General features: G+C 37.4%; 1 protein-coding gene across 1 annotated transcript in view; it reads right to left on the bottom strand.

Annotated features, from left to right (window-relative positions):
* Kcnh8 (potassium voltage-gated channel subfamily H member 8) overlaps nt 1–23,757 on the bottom strand; it is a 368,692-nt gene that overhangs the window by 206,183 nt on the left and 138,752 nt on the right. The window contains exon 3 of the mRNA XM_046422707.2: nt 5,838–5,969. Coding sequence (XP_046278663.1) covers nt 5,838–5,969 — 132 coding nt within the window. The remainder of the gene's footprint in view (nt 1–5,837; nt 5,970–23,757) is intronic.

Below are 23,757 nucleotides of genomic sequence, written 5' to 3'. Positions count from 1 at the left end.
CCTCTGTCCTCCCTCCTCTTGATGCTACTGTTGGTAGCCCTCAAAATCCCATTCATACCACTTAGTGAATCACCATCAATACACTGTTGGCTTCCAAATTTATGTGTTCAACCCATTATTCTCTCTTGATCTCCTGATCCATACATCTCTAGAAGGTGCACAGACACCTCAAGAGGTGCGTCCAATAGTCGATTCATGAATGTCTCTTGTATGCTTGTTTCTCTTTTGAATAAAAGTCATATTAATCACATATTTACTAAGGCTGCTATAACGGAACAGCACAGACTGGGTAACCTAAACAATAGGAATTTATTTTCTCACGACTGTGGAAGATGGAAGGTCAAGATCCAGGAGTCAGCAGGGTTGGATTCTTGAGAACTCTCCCCATGGTTCATGAAAGGCTATCCTGTGCACCTGGCCGGTCATCCCTCTCTGCTGCACACCCTGGTGTGGCTCTGTAAGTCTTGATTTCTTCTTTTAAGGACACAAGTCAGATTGGATGAGGACCCACCTGAATGATTTCCTTTTAACTTAATTAATTATTTTAAAGCCCTATCTCCAAACCTATAGGCATAAACTAAATTACTGTGGGCTGGAGCTTCAATGAAAGCATTTGGGCTAGAGGGACACAATTCAGCTAATAAGAGCCCTTACACCATAAACCTGGAATTCACCAAGTCCTCCCCTCCCTTCATTTCCCACTGTCAAGGCAGGCTGTTCTAACTCTGAAGAACACTTACTTCCACATCACCCAGACTCCTCAGAATGGCATGAAAGATCTTGAAGATAGATGCCCAGCCTGTCTATCTTAAGGTTGAACTTCAATCCCCTTTCATATTTTTCTTCTGAAAAAAAATCCACTACTTGCTATTCTGTCACATGAAATTAACATTCCCTTCCCTGCAATCACACTCCACTTATCTTTCAAGATTTGCTTCAGTATTATTCTCCCTGTGAAGTTCTCCTTGACTCTGATCCACTTCAGACTGCCCCCAACCAATCCTGTTCCCTTGCCCAGGAAGAGTTTATCATTTTTGCTATTCTATAGTGTCATTTACTGAATATACTATTTTGCAAACTGCTGGATCTATGTCCTCATACCATTATACACATTTTGAGGCCAGGGGCTCTGGGGAAAAGAATGCAGGTTCTGCAGCTTGATCGTATGAGTATAAATCCTAGTGTTAGCATTTTTTACTATATCAACTTTGTCAAGTACTGAAATTGATGGGACTAGGAAAAATATTTCGTAAGATTATAATGAGGGGCTGGGGTTGTGGCTTAGTGGTAGAGTGCTTGCCTAGCACGTGCGAGGCCCTTGGTTCAATCCTCAGCACCACATAAAAATAAGTAAGTAAAATAAAGGCATTGTGTTCAACTACAACTAAAAAATAAATATTAAAAAAAGATTATAATGAGTAGTAAGTGAAGCAGTAAATGAACCCAAGTGAGACACTTAGCATGAAGCACAGGCTCAATAAAAGCTAGCTAGTTTTATAAAACATATAGAATATAGCAACAAAGATCGATTAAGCATATTCTATATGCCCTGTTCTCTAGATTTGCATGCATTATTTCTTATAAATCTACAACTTATTTTACTGATGAGAAAGCTTGGTTTCCAAGAAGGCAAGTACCTCTTGGATGCTTGTTTTATTAATCACACGTTTACTAAGGTTGCTATAACAGAACAGCATAGACTGGATAACCTAAACAATAGGAATTTATTTTCTCACAGTTGTGGAAGATGGAAGGTCAAATCAAAACAGCAACATGTAGAAGAACCAGGATTTGGACTGAGATTTAGATGATCCAAAACAGACTGTTTCTGTTTTGACATCTCCAAATGCCAATACTGAAGGCAGGGTAGGGTGCTCAATTAATATTTGTTGGATTATTTAGTCATTATAATTATACTAAATTTTAAAAATAATTTCTAAAATTTTATCTATTTAATTTTATTTAATGACATTTTAATCAATCAAATTGCTTAATTTAGAATCGTCTACTTTTCAGGCCTAAGGAATTTTTTGCTAATTTTTTCCCCACTTTTGAGGACCTGTGATCACACAGACTGTGCCTGTTTCAGCTATTTATATAAAGAAGCTATCAGGTCTTTCTTTCTTCCTTTCTTTTTTTTTTTTTAAAGACATTTAACTGGCAGACAAGACTTCAGATCAGTGAGAAAAGAATCTCAGTTGCCAAGCTGATTGATACACTGACTCAAAATTTATGTCAAAATATATCTTATGGATATATGAATAGGGAAAAACACTAACAGTCTTATATTAAATTCATTCAGCAAGTAATGCCAGATGTGGACACAGAAGTCAGTGGTTACCAGTGTACACATTTTTCTTCATTTTTTGGGAATGGAAGCATATATGTGTCAAAAAATGGAGAGTATTTTTATTTATTTATTTACTTAATTATTAGTATCTGGGATTGAACCCAGGGACTACTCTTAACCCCTGAGCAATTCCCAGCCCCATTTTTATTTTTTATTTTGAGACAGGGTTTTACTAAGTTGCTTAAGGCCTCCCTAAGGTGCTGAGGCTAGCTTAAAACTTGGGATTTTCCTTCCTCAGCCTCCCACACTGCTGGGATTACGGGCATCTGCAACCACACCTGGCAAAAAGCAGAGTATTTTAAAAGATGGTAAAACCCGTCAGATTTCTCTCACTCACACATATGAATGTAAGAACACACATCAGATGCCCACTTGAAAGCTACTGCAGGTACAAAGAGTATTTGACATGATGTGCTAATCTTTCATCAGTTGTTTATTAATGGAAAGTCTTCACTGTATTGCATACGTTATTAGCCCTTCCTATAAAATGTTTTTCTTCATTTCAAATACAACCCCAAACTACATGGAGATTAGTGACTAAAGTATTCTACCACTGAATTACATCCTCAATCCTTTTAATTTTATTCTGAGACAGGGTCTTGCTAAATTGTTGAGGCTGACCTCGGACTCGCGATTCTCCTGCCCCATCCTCCAGAGTAGCTGGGATTACAGAGTAGCTGGGATTACAGGGTGTGTACCACCATGCTTGGCCAACTAAAGTATTTTTTTAAAAAAAAAATAGAAGTTCACACCATTTGTATCTATCAAGCAAAGTCCATCATAACGACTTCTGTAGGGAATTAATTTAATTAACACAAACCTTATTTATATTACTTAGATGAACTTCAATGATGCAGTATAGGGTCAAATCAGGCCACATGCTCATTTAGAGTTTTCTGGTACAATACTGCTCCATTTACATAAGAACTCTTAATGATTTTTAAATGTTTATTTAGTTCTAAAAATACCACATATTAAGGTATGTTTTTCCTGAAAGATATGCCATCAAATGATGTTTTCCTCCATTAAATAAAGTTTAAAACAAAAGAGAAAAAAATCTTTTTTTAAATAATAATTTTACAACAGTGATAACTTACCATAGTTACTTAGCCTTTCTAAAAATACTATATACTTTTCTGGGACATACATAGGCCACATTAGACAAAAGATGTTTTTGAACATTCAGAATATATTAGAAATAATGCTTACTTTCATTTAAGATAATAGTCATTTGAGGAACGAAGTTATAAACTAAAAAAAAGATTTAGAAGTTTACTCGCAGATTTTTAAAATTATTAAGTCGCATTTTGCATAATATAATTTTTAAAGTTTGCCATTTTTTCTTTAAATCTTGCAGGAAATTGTTTTATAGTGTACATGTTTCTTCTGGAAAATGGTACTATTTATTGTTAAGCACATTTTAATATATTTTAATATAAATGTAGAACTCATTTTTAAGATGAAATTAGGAATCGTTAACGATTGTCATTAGTTGAGCAGTGTTCTAATGCATACCCTTTGCTCCCAAATGGCAGGTGCAATCTTTCACATTCAGGCAGCTCTCTCATAATATAATATGCTGCCCTCTCTGCTCCTTCCCTCAGTTCATTTCAGGGGAAGAGGGAGAATTTAATCCTCTGCATTTGAAAGAGGAGAGGGGCAGGAATAATGTGGTGCCTTCTTTCTCCTTTTTAGGGAGCAATTGCCTTGGCCCTCTCCTTACCCCTTGGGGAGCTGTTCTCCGCCCCTTTTCAGCTTTTGACTGAGGGGAACCTCTGCCTTATCCGGAGGAGGAGGAAACTCACTTGCAGTTAGAGATACGCCTCTTCCTGTTTTATTAGTTTAATCAGAAATAAGGGTGATATTTTGCACTCTAATCTGCCTTACTCTTTTTCCGTTCTCAGCTGATTCAGAACTTGGGTAGTGAAAAGGGTACTTTTAACCAAGCTCTTTCAAATCTTAGTGAAAAGGCACACTTTACTCCTGTTATCCATTGCAGTCTGCCAAAACGGCGATTTCTCCCCTATCCATAGATGTGAGGGAAATAAGACAAAGGTGATTAAATAATTTGTGTAATTAAGCATGTCTTTCATGTTCAAAGCAAGTCAATTAAAGTTGGATTAAACTGTCCCCTTCAAAGCTGGGAGGGGGGAACAAGCCATATATTTCCTGCAGAGGAGAGTTTTAAATTTCTACTTGTCCACACATCTATGTAAATATACAAACATATATACTTATGTGTAGTGTGTGTATATAGAAGTACACATATGTGTGTATATGTATGTATATATATATATATATATATGAATAATTTTATTCAAAGAATCCTTACCTTTTGTATTCTTCTATTCAAAAGAAAATAGAAAAACCAAAACTGCATGCACTGATTTCCCATTATCTTTGTGGAACTGACATTGGACAAGTATTAACACTTGTTCTAATACCCAAATTATTTCCATATGATACTGTTCTTCTCTTATATATTTAAAATATGCCACAGTTTCATGCAAATATGCAGAAAAAGTCATATATTTGCAAAAATTTCAAATGACAGAAGTAGGGGCACCAAACTGTGACAGTTCTTCATTTGGGTTGTCATTTCAAGAGATATAATATTTTTTGAACACTCTCACACGTTTTTAAAAAGAGGTAAAGAATCCACTCCTAAAAAAAACACAGATGTTGCAATGTCAAGCAGCTGGTTCTAATAAAGAACTCACTACATAGGAAATCAATACAAGATAAACAGCTTTTTTCCTAGTTACTAGAACACCTACTCTACTGCTTTTTAAAACAAACAGTATCAGCACTTTTAGTGTTATTTTTGCTGGCTTATATTAAATGCAGGCAATTTCTTCATAAGCTATAAACAGAATATAAAGGTGAGCAACATGAACTCAGGATAAATAGTTCATGAGTTTAAAGATATTTGCAAAGCTTGTTTCTCAAGCACAACTATTACACTGTTATGTATTAGAAGGCACAGGATAGACATTTGTTGGTAACATTCTTTGCTAACAGCCACTAAACTGGAGTTCTTAATGTCATACATAAAATAAAATTTTTTGCACTTCTACATTTTGAGCCGTGGCACTTTAGATGAAACAAGAGATATATTTTTAATCACATCATTTTAACTTCACTTATCCTATCAATTTCTTTTTCTTTTTCTTTTCTTTTCTTTTTGCATAATACCATGAAGTGGTGTGAATCTTTATGTAGAGATAAATTCTGTTCTCATCCTCATCCTAGTTACAGAGGAATATCAACTTCTGGTTTTTGTCAAATGAGCTTCTATTTACAAAAATGTAAATGCATGGGACTCTCTGTGATTTTGGAATATGCACCAAATACTGACTGCTAACAGTTATGAATATTTATCAGTTGGTGTTATTAAAAAGGCAATTTTTTTCCCTTCTCAAGTTTTTGAGTAAACAATTTCAAAATGTTACTCCATCTGTCAATGTTTTCTGAAAACAGTACAAACCTTCTTTTTTATCTTCTGGAGTAATCTTCACTTTTGTATCCGTTATATCTTTGAATGAGGCCAGAAAAAGTACCACATCTCCTTTCTCATTCTTTATAGGAACGATATCCAGTAGGCACCAAAACGGAGACCCTGCAATGATAATGAGAATATAAATCAGCCACTGCCTCCTGTTTTTCCTGTTTAAAAAAAAACATTAATAAAAATAAAGCCCTTACTGTTTTTTTCTATCCCATAACTCTCTCCCAGCTTAAAATGTCAGTTTTCAGATTCTGTAACTATTTAGCCTAATGCATATCTCTTCATTCCCAAATGAAATGCTTTCCTGTATTCCAAACAAGAACATTCGTTTGAGCTGAGACATTTCTGCTTGCAGCATTCAAGTTGTACTTCTTCTTGGAGCTCGATGATATTGAAGCATTCCCCAGTAGGAGAGGCTGCCCCCTCCAACCCCACTTGCACACAGCGGTTCTTAAATGAAGACCTTTGTTTGGTGAGTTTGCTAGAGGTTTCTTTGGTCAATTTAAAAATCAATGATCACCCACTACAATGACTAAATAAAAAAAGATGAAAAATGCCAACATTGGGAGGATGCAGAGCCACTTGAAATTTCATACATTGCTGGCTGGCTTCATATGAACATCTGTTTTAAACACCGTTTTGCAGTGCAAAGATTTATTATCATAATATAACATTATATGTCAATGTGAATGATTTATAATTATCCACAACTCAATGGATGAATATCACTAGCATAATGTGCAAAAGTAACAAACTCAAATGAGTAGAATGAAATATGAATTCATTTACATTAAGCACAAAAACAGACAAAACTAACCAATGGTGTTGAAAGTCAAGATTAGTGGTTATCTCTGAGGAAAGGTGATAGAAAAGCACATGGAGCAGAGTTCTGGGATGCTTAAGTTTTATATCATGATATTTATGTTGTTTACACAGGAGCATTTGATAATGAGTATTTTTCAATGTGTATGTTGTATTTTGAGAATCTATTATAAAAATTAAAATCAGATCAATTTCACACTTGAAAAAAAAACCATGAGGAATATCATTAAGACTTAAGTTCAATATATGACAGCCAAACGGTCTTGCCTAAGGCTTATATTTTTAAATATTTTATCTATTTTAAAATATGCATTTTAAAACTATGTAAAATTTCTTGAACTTTAAGTCCTAATGAAAAGGCTTTCAGCACAGAAGTATCTGAAAATGATGGAATATTTGTAGCTTAATTAAAAATTAAACTGTATGCTGAGCATGGTGGCATACACCTGTAATCCCAGTGGCTCAGGAGGCTGAGACAGGAGGATCGCAAGTTCAAGACCAGTCTCAGTAACTTAACAAGGCTCTAAAAAATTTAGTGAGACCTTGTCTCAAAATAAAAAATCAAAAGGGGTTGGGGATGTGGCTCAGTTGTTAAGTGCCCCTGAGGTCAATCCTAAGTACAAAAAGTAAATAAATAAAATTTTATTTATTTATTTATTTATTTTTATTTATTTTTTTGAGAGAGAGAGAGGGGGAGAGAGAGAGAGAGAATGAGAGAGAGAGAGAGAGAGAGAATTTTTTTTTAAATATTTATTTTCTAGTTTTCGGCGGACACATCTTTGTTTGTATGTGGTGCTGAGGATCAAACCCAGGCCGCACGCATGCCTGGCGAGCGCGCTACTGCTTGAGCCACATCCCCAGCCCCAAATTTTATTTTTTTATTTCATTTTATTTTTTAATTTGTTTTAATTAGTTACACATGACAGTACAATGACCTTGACATATCATACATTTGAATCACATGGGATGCAATATCTCATTTTTCTGAGTATACAGGTTGCAGAATCACATTGGTCATGCATTCACATATATACACACAGTAATAATAATGTCTGTTTCATTCTACTATCCTTACTATCTCCCCTCCCTCCCCTCCCCTCCCATCACTTCTTTCTACCTAATCTAAGGTAGCGCTATTCTTTTTTTTTCCTCACATCTTCATACATGTATTTTGTATAACAATGAGGGTCTCCTTCCACCATCCATGAAATTCCCTTTCTCCCAAAATTTTAAACTGTGGATCTCTATTCATCTATTCACACATAATTTTCCTTCATTTCTATGATGGAAAAATAAATACTTCAATACAGTGAATTTCCACTTATTTGGGAGTTGACTTCAAAGTCAAGGCAGAAGTTAAAAAATAAGAGTCAGAAATAGTTTTGATATTTTTGACTTATTTTGTATATAGTGTATTAGATTTCATGACTTTCACCATAGCCAATATACCCATCCAGCCATGGGGTCTTTTTTTTTTCTTTAGTTGAGCACTATATGAATTCATTGACATATTTAGAGGTCATTTGATATAAAAATCATATTTTTATTGCAGCTGCCATTGTATTTCTTTAAAAGCATGGATGACTTCATATGCAATAAATGTGTATAGGATATGCTGCTATCGTATGCATGGAATATACCAAATATCATGAGGTGTGCATGGAATGTAATAAGGTATGTCTGCCTCCCCACACCTTCCTTATAGTTTCAGAGTCATTAGTTCTTCCTTACTCTTTTGACTCAAACCTATGGTTTCCCTTTTCATTCATCTGCCCTCATATCTATGCCTGGGTGATCTCATTTCAACATTTCATCACCAGGCTCCACGAAACTTTGGATCTAAGCGTGGCTCCAACACTAACAAGCCATGTGACTATGAGGAAGTCAATTAACCTTTCTGGAAATTGGTTCCCTCCATTGTAACATTCCCACATCCACATCTATTGTGGATAAAGTAACCCTAAAAATGTGGAGATGATAAATCAATTCTACTGTCTGTGACTAATGGAGAAACCTCATAAATGAGCCATATCCCTGAGCAAATGCTGTTCTCTCCATCATTCCAGAATAGCACTTGTTTAAAATTCTATCTGTAGCTACCATTTAAAGCTGGGAGCCTTTTTTGCTAATGCTATAGCTATAGTAAGAAAAAATAAAATAAAAAATAAAAAGAGCCATCAGGTCAAACTAACAAGCAGATCCTAGAGAAAATAATAGTGGGATGCAGAAAGTGGTATGAATCTGATATTTGGTTCCCATTTTAAGGGCATCTCTCTGTCAATTACCTTGCAAGAATATGACCAACTCATAACAGAAGCTATTAATTTTCCTGAAAGTCTCTTTTATGGGTGCACTTAGTCAAGCTTCACTATTGTCTCCGCAGAGCCTTTGCCCGGATGCACCAATGTACTTTGGAAAGAAGCTAAAGCCCAAAATGAGGTGAAAAGCTGAGGAAATAGCTGCCAACGTAGCAATATTTTCTAATCATCTCTCTATGCACACAGATCACTTCCTGTCATGTGCTGGGAGAGCAGAAAGTTTTCTTTGAAATTTGTCTTTTAAATTACTAGATGTGATCCTTGACATTTGATGAATTCAATGAGTATGTTGATCTGAATCTCTTTGAATTTAAATTTTATAATGATTTGTCATGAACTAGGATGATGTCTGCATTTTCTGTGCCTATATAACCAAAAAAGTTTATTAGAAAAATAATATAAGGGATTTCCTTCCCTTGCTTCCCGGCTCCTGATCAGCTGCTCCAGATTTATCCACACAAACGCCTTTAAAATTTTGGCTTGTGGTACCTCTAAAGATAGAAAGCAAAGCATATGCCAGTTGCTTCTTTTCCCAGAAAGACAGGATAGATGCCCAAAGCTACCAATCAGGTTTAAAGCAAGACCCTTCACACTTAGCTTTCTCACTTGTCCTCTCTCTGCTTTCCTCAATCTCTCTGCCAAGCCTTCCTCCCTGGCTCCCTGCCGTTCTTCAACCTTGTGTGACTGTAATAATTCAAGGCTATTCCCCAGGGTTGGCTTTTCCCTGCCCTACCCATGAGCACAATGGTGACCAACTTCTTTCAGTCAAGAGCAATTCAGTCCCAATGTAATAAATCTCTCACAGGGTTATGGTGGCAGTTAGCAAGTCCCTCAGCCTTGAATTCAGAGATGTGAATGATTCTTAAGAGCAGGGTTAGAGAGCATAAATCTTGTGTCAATTTTAACTCCTTCTGTATATAGCAGCAGTAATTACCACGTGGGCCCCCCGAGTGCTAAAACAAACGAGGATCTGCCAGGATTTAAGTTAATAACACCTCTAATTTCCATGAATAAATACAATTGATGTAGAATAAAACAGGGTTCATACCTTATATGGTAGAGTGTACTTTGGGAATTGAATAAATAGTTACACAAGAGCTTAAATCTAGTGGAATATTCTACAGCTCCATTTTGGTACTTTTTGTTTTTGCTGATGGGGAAACAAGGATACAAGAGAATTTTATTTGCTAATACCTACAATTGCAAGAGGACTCAACTCACTTGCTTTCTGTATACACCCCCCATAAGATTATATTTGGCAGAAAATGGAAATGAATGGTAAGATTTCCAGTATAAGTCCATGGTTTAATAACTCAATACAAGGAGTTACATATATTGAAAGTTGAAGATACAAAAAAAGGTATAGAAAATTGAATCAAGAGGGATCCTACTCTCTTTAATGACAGTGCTGTCATGATGGGAAAGAGTTTTGTCTCCCAAAAAGTGGGAATGGAAGTAATGGTTCTTCAGTGCAATATCAGGTAAACCCCCCCGCCCTTCACCAACACCTCTCCAGGGACCATTTCTAGTGCAGTCTATACAGTTTGTAAGTCTTTGCTCAGTGCCCACTGAGTTTACTTTGAGTGAATATCCCAGGGTACCAGTGAACCAAAGTAAATGGGGCCCTGTCACCTGTGCAGCAAGGGAGGACAGAGGGGGATATACAAGAAATGAACTGAACCCATTGGAGACCTCCTTGAACTTGGCAGTCAGTGTTTAATGAAAAATGAGGGGTTCATAAAGAAACGTGTTACATTTGTTTTTGTATTTTAAAAAATGGGGCTGCGGTGTAGCTAAGTGGTGGAGCATTTGCTTGGCATGAGGCCCTATTGATAGTGGTGGATTGTGAGATTGTGGTTTTCTTCTCAGAATATTTATTTTCAGATTTTCTAGAATGGTACCAGAACAGAATTCTGGTATCTCTAGAGATTGGGGTAAAGACATAAAATTAAAATTAAAAATTAGAGTAGCAACAAGAGAGACAAGGTGTTGTTTCTGGGGAGATCCCTTTTAAAACATATTCTCCATGATTTGAAGGACAAGTTGAAACAGACATTGAAAGGAAGGAAAGAAGGAAGGCAGGAAGGCAGGAAGGCAGGAAGGAAGGAAGGAAGGAAGGAAGGAAGGAAGGAAGGATCCAATGATGCTCAACTGAATTTAATATGCCAAGTTTTTTTTTCTTTTCCTCTTTTCCATTTTGCTTCAAGTTTCCTCTTTCTTTAAATAAAACATACCCTTTTTCTCCCCAGGAGTTTTATATCCACCCCTTAGATTTCTCTATTAATTAGGAACAAAGGACCTAGGGAACTTGAAATCCAAAAAAATACCCACACAACATGCTTTAGTCAATAGTTTAAACATCCTTGCTCAACAAGTTATTTACTGTATTATTGATCAGTGAAGCTATTACTTGCTTTGGGGGAAAAAAAAAAGCAAATTGGTTCACATGATAAACAGATAATTCTTGCCTACACTTAAAAGGATTTTCCAAGTACAGTTAAATACAAATTCAGTTGGGATAGTTTTAGAGGAGGAATTAGGACAATTGAGTTGACATCAATAATCAATACATATGAAAAGGTCCGGAGAATATAATGCACATGGCAAGGACCTAGTGATAGCTGTCATTTATTGACCATCTATCATGTGCCTTGCATGCATTATACTTAAACTTCTCACTGATCAGCTGTAGCCATTGTTTTGCCACATTGAACTGTATTTCACAGTTGTGGAAGTTGAGATGTGTAGTATTTTCTTCTGGGTCACAAGCTAATAAATGTCAAAGACCAGAATTTACACACAAGTCTGAGCCTGATTTTCTAATTTTGCTTTACGATGATATTCTGGAAGCGATCCTATTCTATGAACAACATTTTAGTCTATGAATTTCATTTTCATTGAATGCTCCTTTCTACACATGCTACAAGACAGGATGAAACATGTGTTTTTAAAATGTCCTATTATAAGGGGGGAAAAGTGAAATAAGACCTTTGGATAATAAATAAAACCCCACTCTTAACCCCACAATAAGAGTAGAACCTCTTTTTGAAATAAGATTCAGGGCTATTTTGGTTTAGAATTAGACTCCATCCTTCACTGAGGTACACATGGTTTTAATCCTTGAATTGTCCTGAGTATCTGATGAGACAGTGGGATCAGAAACCTACCTCTGGAGTTCCTTTTAGTCCCCAGGTAGAAATAGAAGAGATGTACTCACACAAGCTTTGCAATTATGATTTCTCTATGCTATTACCTAGGTTGTTCACATATTCAGAACTGTATTCTGGTCTCATTCTTGAAGCCTTTGTCTAATCCCAACCCCTTGTGTCCTGGGACACCTTCTGGCTGTCCTAGAAAGCTTCCAGGATGGATGGTGGTTTGTATGCCATGACAGCTCCCTGTAGGATATACAGCAATGTCCCTCAAACTCCTCTCTTCTAAGACCAGAAAGCACTAAGGGAAGTGACCTCCAGTCAGTCAACATTTGGGACATCCATGGGCTCTTTCTTCTTAATGAGTCCTTGGACAAAAGGTGGCCAGATGAGATTGATAATTGTTAGGGATCAGAAAAATTTCTAATCGAACAGGTTTGGTTTCATGATTGCTACTTGTGAGCTGCTATTCTGAGAACAAAACACTGAAGTAAACTCATTCCCTTGATACTTGACTTTAAGAAAACAATTTAAGATTTCATCAAACTAGCAGTTGTTCATCGAGAAAGAACTTGATTTAAATGAGAATCTGAGGATTAAGTTAACCTTCTTTAATTGCACAAGGCTTTAGTTGGAGGAATCTATGGTCTTTTCCGGGCAATGGAAATGATTGTTGGTACCAATACATAAACATAATGCCTACATGGATGCAGCATGGTAGAGACAGACTTATGATTCTCAGATTATCTATAGGACCCTAAAGAGAATATTTAGAGATTACATATTGCAAGCAATTGGACATAAAGTTATTCATTTATTCAATAGACACTTATTGATTGTCTCCTATAGCTGGCACAGTTCTAGGTGTTTGCACCAGCAAAAAAAAAAAAAAAAAAAACAGAAGAGATCTGTCATATGCCCTGAGAGTACATTTATTCTAACTTGGAGAGAAAAACAATAAATTATAGCTATGGTATGTAAGTAAATTACATAGCTCATTAGAAGGTCTTAAATGCTATAGCAAAAAGAAAAATAGCGGGGTGAAGGGAGAGGTATGGGAGAATGTGCAAGAGGGAGTAGGACTGTGTAATAATTCTTAAGGAATAAACCACAAAGTGCTTCTACACATTGTTTTTGAATATTAGTGACCTATTAGTGTATCATCTGAGGTCCTCTTAGAAGCATACCATAAGACTGATGTAGGTTTGAAGTCAAGTGAAGGACAACAGGAAGGAAGAAAAACTGGATGAAGGTGTCTTAGACTGCAGTGTAGTTCTAAGAAGTTCAGCAAGGCTATGAAGTGGTGGGGGTCATCTGAGTGAGGAACAGGCCTGTCTTAGCATCCTTGCTTAGTTCTTTCCTTGCCTGGGAGATGCCCATGGAATATTTGACTTCTGTGTCAACACAGTGATGTTTCAGAGCATAGCAGCTGGGGCTGTCAATCAGTTACTCTCCTGTAATCTGAGCCATGAGAGCACATTCTCATGATTGTCACAGTTAGTAGAGTCAACATTTCATACCTTTGTCAGAATAGCATCTGTGCTTCCTTCCTCCTGTACTGCACCCCCAAATTCCACTAGGAAGCACACTTCTTAGCATGCAGTCTTTGTAGAATTATCCAACCTGGTGCCCTGGCTAACCCTTCCTGAGGAGTGGACTATCATCCATGCTGAACCAGTGTTTCCTCTTCTCAAGATCAAAAGTGAAGAAGATATGAGGTTCATTCAACAATAAAGCCTGAGGAACCTTGTTATTCTTGCTGCCTAGGCCTCACAGAATACTACTGCTTCCTGGCTTTTTCACCCCTTTCTTCAGTTTTTTTAAGTTACATCAATGCTTTCAATAAATTACCACTTTTGCTTAAGATAATCAGAATCAATTTATGTTGCTTGCAAAGAACTGTAATTAAAAGTGGGGTATTTAAAGGAGAGTTGAGATACACTGGGAGAAAATCAAGCTAAGATGACATTGCATGTCATCAGGTTTTGGGTTCTCCATTTGATTACTGAGATTCCTGTCCATACCAAACCTGCATAAGGAATATAAAGCTACTTCTCCTGGTTAAGAGCTCTGAAAAGATTAGGGTTAATAGCTTTGAGGTATTGAGTACATTTTGAATAGTTGCATGAAGTGAAGGCTAGTGCACATGTAACACGAATACTTTAGCCACAGTGAAACACAGCTGTGGCTCAGTATTAGTATTTGCTAGCATTTGCTGAAGTCAGTGGTGGTAGATCGTGTTGTAATAGTCTCTGTCTTTTGTGGATCTATGACACATACTAAATTTTTTTTTAAGTGAAGGAAACATATCACACATATACTTTGGAAAAATGGATAATGCTATTTTAAATACCTAATCTAATATCAAGTTGAAATATACAAAGTCATCTCAGATTGCTGGAATTAGAAAAGATCTTAGAGATGATGAGATGGAACTCTCTATAGTGAAGATGAAAATCCTGCAGAGGGGTTAATGAAACTGTCTAAGGTCAAAATGTTAAATTGTGAAAAGAACTGGAACTAGGTCTCAATCATATAACTCTCAGTTTCGTGGGCTTTCTATTAAAACACAATGCATTTCTTCATACCTTAAAAATAAATAAACTAACCAAAGGAATAATGATGAAAGGAATAAAAATCTAGTTTTGACATCTAAAAGGGAAAACTTTGACTTGCATATATTATTGATAAAAGAAGCTAAGACATAACAAATCCAGCATTGATGAAGTCCTTTTTTTTAAGCAGTTAGGTTCAGAATTAGAACCTGTGCTTTAGGCGGTTGGGAAAATAAAGTAAATTAGATGGAAAAGAAAGCAGAAGTGTTGAGATGAAAATTGAAAATAAAGAAGAATCGAAAAGAAATGGTTAAGCAGAGCATGACAATTCTTCAGTGTATAAATATGTGATTACAGTTTTAGGTGACAATTCAGCACTTTCTAAGAATATGCAGACAACAAACATACTGAACATTTCTTCCATTGTGCAAACTCAACTCTCAACGAAGACTCGCAAACGCTGCGCCAGATTGCTCTGAGTCACAACTTGGCAGGCATGTGAGGAAAACAGTTAGACGTTTTCCACAACTTACTGCTTCTCTCCAAAAATAGAGAAGACACCTCACCGACCCCAGTGCCTGTGGGAGCATGGTGGTGCCTAGGTTACCAAGGTGAGGGATCAGCTATGGCAAATTCATCTTTACATTACTAATCAGGTACCTAGCCCAAGAAAGTCATCATTTCATGAAAAATAAATTTATGCACACAACATTTTCTTACTAGCTTCCATATGATTATAGGCCAGGAAAAAAAAAGCACATTATAAGCCTATATGTATAATTAAGATGTGAAAATTCAGAATTCTAAATTGAGGAATCCATTTGGATATTCAATCTAACAGATCTAGGTGTTCATCTTCAGAGGTCAGCAAACTTATTCTACCAAAGGCCAGATAGTACACACTTTCTGGCTGCGTAGTTCATGTGGTCTCTGTCTCAAGTACTTCCCTCTGCAAATGTAGTGCTAAAATAGTGATAGATGATATGTAAACTAATGAGCATGGTTGTTTTGCAATAAATCTTCATTTACAAAAACAATCATCCTGCCAAACAGAGGCCATGATCTGCCAACTCTTCAAGAGGAAGCCTATAGATTGCTGAACACCAGGAGTTCATTCTAAACTCTTGGGAATTTTTGACCAGTCTTTCTACTATCAAAGTATTTACAAAGCACTATTTGTTAGTGCAAGAACCAGAAGTATTTCTTTAGACAGAATTAACAGTGCCTTGTAAAAGGAGATTATCCAATCAGACAAACCGATTTTCCTAAATAAAGGCTAAAGCTAATTATTTCCTTTCCTGATTGATGAGAATATATATAATTTCACTTCACCTGAAAAATAAGCATGGCCATAAGTGATCTAGAAGGATCTCTGACAAGGTTTTTAACTTCCAAATTCATGAACAGAAGCTACTTTGGGAACTAAAGCATTAAGTAAGAACTTTGTAAACTGCATCACAAAATAAAGGCAGATGAATCAGGCATCTAAAGGAGTATAATGGAAGACTGTGGCCAAGGAGTCTAAGTAGTCAGGCCAAAGCATTAGAATACCATGCAGAGAGACTTTCACTCCGACAATCACTTTTAAGCATGGAGCGGGACGAATACATTCTAAATCATTACAGCTATTATGCACAACGAAATAATCTTAGATAGTCGGGTTTTTCTTTTTAACCTCAAAACACATCCTGAGTTTAACATTTTCCCTTTTAGTAGTATCTTTTCTTAGTAGCATTGTTAACAAGATTTCTTTGCTGTTCCAGTTCTAGTGTATTTCTGAAACAAAGCGCTTTTCTTTTTTCTTTTTAAATAGTGGAACATGATGTTTCAAAAGATAATTTAGTGAACTCTAAAGTGAAGAATTCTGGGAAAGTAAAGATTTCAAGAAAAATTGCTTTCCTTATCATAGAGGAAATCAGTTCTCCAGTGATAACTTGGTTATATTACCAATTCGTAGAGATGTTCCAAGATATATATATATATATATTCACTCATAGTAATTTTTTAAAATATGCTTCTCAGATCCTATCAGCAATGATCTTTGGATGCTAAAATACACACACACACATACACACACACACACACACGAAAATCGAAAGCCATGCTAAAGCCATTCCTCCCCCTCTAACCCCCAAAACGTATATTCTTACACATCCAAGAATGTATAAAAGCTAGGTAGGGTGTTTCCTGTGGATGATGCACATTTTAAAGTCATTCCTGATACTTCTTTCTTTTCCCTCAAACCAAAGAAGATCATTGAATATTGTCAAATGCAGTGGCTAACCCTTTAAAATTGCTTTTGAATCCACTCTTGAGTTTTCCTTGACCAAGTCCTAGACTAAGCCCAGGTCTCTCAACCTTTCTGGTTCATTAGCATTGCTTGGAGGCTTGTGAAAGCACAGGTGGCTGGGCCCCGGACCTAGATTTGATTCAGAAGGTCTGGGTAGGTCTGGATAAATTGCAATCCTCACAAGTCCCAGATGATGCTGTCACTGCTAGTCTTCGAGTCACACCCAAAAAACTTGTCTGAGTCACCATTATTGCTTATGTGAAATTAGCTGTCTCACGTGGCAGCAAAATGATCTTTTGTAAAATGAAATGTTCATCATATGACTCCCATCTTAAAACACATGGACTCTTTTAATTAATTTTTGATTGTCTGAGCCTGGTCTACAGAGCCTCACTCCATCTGCTCTAGCTCCCTGGCCGCCAGCCTTCCAGTGTAACCTGGCCTTCTTTACATTTCTCAGATGAGAACTTTTACCTCAGGACCTTTGCATATGTGGCTCCTTTGCCTAGAATGCTTTCATCCTCTCCTCCATGTAGTCATCTGCTATTTGTTCTTTCAAATACAACTACAATATTATTTCCATAATGAAGCCTTTTTTATATTCCATACTTGATCAGAAGCCCTTGATATTACCTCCCATAGAACCTTGCATGTTGCCTTCAAGTTACTTACTTTAGTCAGCTTTTTCACTGCTATGACTAAAAGACCTAATAAGAACGATTTATGGAGGAAAAGTTTATTTGAGAGCTCATAGTTTCAAAGGTCTCAGTCAATCCATAGATGTCTGAATCCCCTACTTTGAGCTGGAGTGCTAGGCAGAACATCATGGCAGAGGGTGTGGTAGAGGAAAGCAGTTGGGAACCCTGTCACCAGAGACAGAAAGAAAGCTCTGCTCAAAAAGAATAAAATATATACACCCCAAAGGCACACCCCCAATGATCCACCTCCTCCAGCCACACCCTAACTGCCTACAATCACCACTAAGTTAATCCCTATCAGAGGATTAATGCACTGATTAGGTTAAAACTCTCGTAACCCGATCATTTCATCTCTAAGCTTTCTTGCATTGTCTCACACATGAGTTTTTGGGAGATCCCTCATGTCTAAACCATAACACTATCTAATAGTTTGGTATAATTATATGATCAGAAATTCCTTCTCTGTGGACTCTTAGGTGCAGGAGGGTAAGAGCAATGTCTTCCCTTTCCTTGTACTTTCTCTTGTACAAAGCAGAGCACCTGGTCCAAACATAGCAAGTCCTATAAAAATTTGTGTTCAAAAGAATGAAATTAATTATAGGAAGATAAACTGAAACTTTGAAATCATAATGCTGTTGTTTGCAAGAGTGATTAATGTTTACTGATCACACATCATGTATCAGACAGTATGGAAAGCTCTTGGCAAGCAGTATCTTGTACAAGTCTCTGAAGCAGATGCTAGTACTGTTCTTGCCATTTTTTCAGAAGAGAAATCCAGGAAGGCTCCGGAAGTTAAAGTACACTGCCCCAAAGGAATGGAAGCTTTTTTTTTTTTTCCTTGCTTGGTAGATTTAAATCTCGTCTAAGACTCATTACAATGAGCATCTATGTGATTCTTTACATTTTCTATAGCTTACTTTCTTCATCTGATTCTCTCACCAACTTTAAGAGATAAATATCTGTGTTTGCCTTTTACAGGAAAGATTAGGTATTGAAGGGTTAAACTGCTTGGCTAAAATCACGTTCAACACATTAGTGACTGCATGAGGACTGGAACTCAATTCTTCACACACAAAGGCCATCTTTTTTTTTTTTCATTGTAGCACACTGGAAATTGAAAAAAAAAGTGCTTTCTATTAAGGGTTTTAAAAATTCTATTAAGGAATTTTACAATATTTTTGTTTTCAAATATGCATCTAAAAATGTGAATTCATTAGAACAGCCTGCCAAGTTGCTAAAGGCCAGCAACTGAACTGCTTCTTGGAGAGCTCTTTCAGCCTTGAGAGACAATCACGTGTCAGAGCTTCTAAGCAGAGCAAAATACTCCTTTTCACATTCCAAGTGGCTCCATTGTCCACATTCTCCAACAACAAGCATAAGAGTTCCTGAGGTGTAGCAAGTGGCTGGCACCTTGCTTTATCCTTGGGTGTGCTCTGGGGAGACACTGGCCTTTCTTGGCTGCTGCCTTGCTTGCTTACCTCCTTTGTGTTTGCATTGACCCAACCTCCCAGAGGCATCTGCGATACACAAGACCAGAGCAGAGAGATGTCAATGACTGACCCTTTAGGCTTTAGTCACACATTCATGAATTAGATGCCTCAGAACTGCCTGGCTTTTTCCCATGCAAACCAACATTGACTTCTCAGCCCGTCAGAGAACTCCAGTATGCCACAATGCCCCTCCTTCTATGTGTGTAAAGGTTGAAAACTGAAAGGATGTTGTCAAGAAGAAAATATCTTAGTCATGCAACCCATGTATTGAAGGAGAAATAAAAGGAGAGGAAGGGGTTGAAAGACTAAGGAAATGTGCCTATGAAGTTGAAATATGCTTGAATCAAGCCTCAGTGTTTATTAGTTTAATGTGATGGTGAAGGTGGGGGGGGATATAGCATTCATGACAGGGACAGATATCTAGTTCAAAGGCATCTAGCATGTCAAAATGAGAAGCATTAAGCAACAACAACAACAACATAAAACAATAAGACAGGCTGAGGTATGGGTTGCACGGAACTGGGAATGATGAGGAATAAAGGGAGACAGGAAGGTGCAAAAGGGAAAGAGTGAGTTTAAAGAGATGGACCACAAGCTGGGACTGGCTTATGAGTGGCTTTAGGCCAGATTGAAGAGTTTTCATTCACCCTGAAAGGGAAGAAGTATGCCCCACAGGAAGCTTTGCCAGAGGAGCACACCATGATCAGATCTGCATTATGGGAAGATGGCTTTGGAGGCAGGGAGGAAAAAGGTCTTGAAGGGTGTAGGTCTGGAGACTGGTCAATGATTTATGATGAATTGTTGCAACTCAGGCTCCAAAATGAGAAGGATCTGAACTAACGTGGAGACAGGGAGAGTGAGCCACCAATGCCTGTAACTGCATAAATTTGATGATGTTATGGAGCTTTTTAATGAGAAATAAAGCACAGATGTTCTTATATAATAATAGTCAGTATTACATAATTGTTCATGTTGTAGGTAGACTCAAGCATGTCTAAAGTGATGTGATTTTTCAATGTGATTCTGTGATTCTTGTCCAACTCTTAGCTGAGACATCATAGAACCAATTAGCATCTCTTTGAAGATGGTTCGACATCTCTGGCTTCCTACTCAGGTAAGGGGGTCCTAGCAAGTAACCCACATGCCAGGGAATGAGGGACCCAAGAGCCCGATGTGAGGCTCCAGGCATCTAAAGGCAAGGTTCTGAAGGCCTGGTACTTTGGGAATGGATAGGTTTTTCTGGTGAGGGAACATGTCAAGGACAGAAGAAATATTCAATTAATGACTCCATATTCAGGGTCACCATAATGGGTATTCGACTTGTGATGTCACAAAGGACCCATAGTCAGAAGGGACCCAAGCTTTCCTGTAATGTTCTGCTATTGCTATCTTAAAATATTTCATGTTCTTTTAACTAAAGGGAAGCATTTAACTTGTGAATTGTACTGTACAGATTATGTAGCTGGTCCTGATCAGGTGTGCTGAAGAAAGGTTCTCTTAGTTTGGTTCTTCATCAGATATCTACGAGGATGATGTTGAGCCTCTACTTGAGAAAAGATGAGGCACAAATAAGCCAAGTTGCTTAACCAGGCAGCGTAGTTATTGAGTTGGTTGTCAGCTGAGATTCTACTCCAAATCTTCCTGGTTTTAATGATTGCTCTCGTAATGTAGCCCTTCACAGTTAGTCTTTAGCTTAGACGCAGAAAATGAAGAATGAAGACCTTTGTCAGGGCTTGATCCTCAAAGTTCAACATCATTTCTTTTCACCACAGAGAACCTTTAAAATAACAAGTGTCATTTGTTTCAAAGGCAACTTCTTTACCTTCAGATATTCTCAAACATTGATTGTGATTATATTTCCTTTCTGGCTTATACTGATAGAATTACAAATGGCCACATTACAACAATGATTAATGGGTTCTTTCCTTGATAGTTTGCTGGTCATACATACCTCAGGGGTATGTGGTCATACATAGCCCATCTATCTACTCTTATAGACCAGGGAAGGTGAGGGAACCACGGGCTTCCTGGGTAGGAAGCTTGGGTTTATCATTATGTGAGCCTGACTTTCTGATTAACAGTACAAGCTAGGTGTGGTAGCACATGTCTGTAATTCTGGTAACTCTGGAAGCTGAGGAAGGAGGATCACAAGTTCAAAGTTAGCCTCAGCAACTTAGTGAGGCTCTAAGCAAACGTAGTGAGACATGTCTAAAAATTAAAAATAAAAAGGACTGGAGATGTGCCTCAGTGGTAAGTGCCCTTGAGTTCAATCCCAATACTAAAGAAACAAAGTACAAGGGCCTCCTAGGAGTAAGTCTGCCAGCATCTGTATCTAACTCTTCCACCTAACTTCTATGTGAATCAATCTCTTTAACTGTAAAATGGGATATTAGTAAGATCAGCCTCAAAGGCTGATGAAAGGATAAATGAAACAAAAGTAGAGCACAGGGCTTAGCCCACAGTGATTGCATAATAAATGTGAGCCATTACGGTTTTATGAAGTTTTCTGTGCTGAGTCAGGAAAGTGCTAAGGCTGGCTTTAAAGAAGTGAAAACGTGGAAGAATCTAGTTAGGCAGTAATAGAGAATGCTCAAGCTTGGCAGGACAAGCCAAGCTAAGCAGTTCCTGATGAATGCTTTGCAGCCTGATCTACCCGAATGTCTCCCTTTGTTCTGATCCTCCTCTGCACTGGAGAGCTTGAGTCAGCACAGGGCACTTCAATAACAAAACTGACGTAAAACACCAGCCCATTGATTAAACAATGCAACCCTAACTATGGCCACCAGGAAAGAACAGCCTCTCATCTCTGAGTGGCTTGTTCAGATATCTGAGAAGTAGATCGGGGATGGTGCCTATGTTTACAACTATGAGGCTTGGAGATCCACAGCAGAAGGAGAGACAGAAAGGCAGGCTCCTTCTACACCTGGTGCATGCTGCCTTTGGTGCATATTTTTTCGGAGCCCGTCTCCCTGCTACAATAATTTTGAAGTTGTTTACTGTATTAGCATTTGTGAGATTCACCTCTGGAATGTAAACGTCCCATGAGAGATATATAAAAATATTAATCTCCTACCAAGACTGAGAAGATATATTGGAAATAATTTTTAAAATCTTCAACTAAAACATAAAGATCAACGCATGTTTTTTTTTTTTTTTTGAGGACATACAGAGTCTCAGGAAAGGCCTCAGGGGAATCAGTCAGGAGAAAGCAATGGAGAGAAAGAAAAAGAAAATCTGACCTATGGTTGTGTACTACATTTAGTTGTAGTAAGCATGGAATCTATTCGTTGGCTCTATGGACTACATGAAATCTACAGATTTTACACACATCAGAATGAAATGCTGTTTTGCCTTTTGGTACATGGACGTACATGCACACATACATGTACATGCAGAGTGTGCTTCTCTAAAAGGTAAAGAAACACATTCTTTGGTATCCTTATCAAGAAGAGGAATTGTAAAGGGAAGGCACCGGGGAGTGATATTGATCAAATTATGTGCATGTATAAATATGGCATGATGAATCCTGCTATTATGAATAATAATATTGCACAAATGAAAAAATAAAATAAAAAGAGGTGGGGTCAAGGTCTCCTTCCCATGAATCAGTGGATTTGTGGCTGCTCAAGCTAAAATAATATAACAGAAATTAGCTATAGTGCTCCCTAGATTAGATCATAAAAGGTCTTGTAGCTTCTGCATAGACCACTCAGATTTCCACACCAAGGAGTGCACATCTAAGCACTTTGATTGATCCCATCCTTTCAAGATGCTAGACATGAGGGAAGCCATCTGAGACCCTCCTAACCTGTGCATCCCCCATCTGAATAACCAACTCCTACTAATTCCACATGGAAAAAAATAACATCGAATAACCAACCCCTACTAATTCCACATGGAAAAAAAATCATCAACCTAACCTCATCCTGAATTCCTGATTCACAAAATTGAAAGATGCAATAACACGTATTTTAAGCAACCAGGTCATAAGGTAGCACAGATAACACAACAACAGATAACTGCGACACCAGGTGAACCATGTTCTGCTTCCATGACTCCATTAGGCTGTAAGAACACAATCAAGTCCATTTCACAGAAAAATGTTTTCAAGGTCTCACTTTCACAGCTTTCCGGGAAACCAAGTCCCCTTGAAGATCTTCACAAGTACTTCTAAGATTCAGCAGAGATTTCCTCACAAACTAGCCACCTTGGATTCCAGTGATGCAAGAATCTAAATTTGGCATCATCCTCCAGACTCACTTGGATGCTCTCAGCTGCTGCCAATGTCACGGTCCCTTGTGAGCTAAATGCCCATGGTGCTGATGACTTTGATGTCCTCGATAGCCTGAGGAGATTTTTATGGAAAGCCCTGCATTTGTCACTATGCTGCCCCTCTTACTTGGTGTGGATTCTGGTTTGGATCTATAGAAAGGCTGGATGGGAAAATAAGCTTGTTTTGTTTAGGGGGATTTTTCTTCTTCTTCATGTCTCACTCAAACTCAAGATTAAAAAAAAATTTTAAAAAGCAGTTTATTTTCTATAATCTCAAGGTTTGTTTCTCCAGTTCTTGTTAA

This window comes from Marmota monax, unplaced genomic scaffold (genome assembly GCF_021218885.2).
Source record: "Marmota monax isolate L192 unplaced genomic scaffold, Marmota_monax_Labrador192_F-V1.1 WCK01_AAM20220418_F8-fsc00278, whole genome shotgun sequence".
In the NCBI taxonomy this organism is placed as follows: domain Eukaryota; kingdom Metazoa; phylum Chordata; class Mammalia; order Rodentia; family Sciuridae; genus Marmota; species Marmota monax.
Note: the sequence above shows the minus strand (reverse complement) of the source record. Positions and strands in the feature narration are given on the sequence as shown.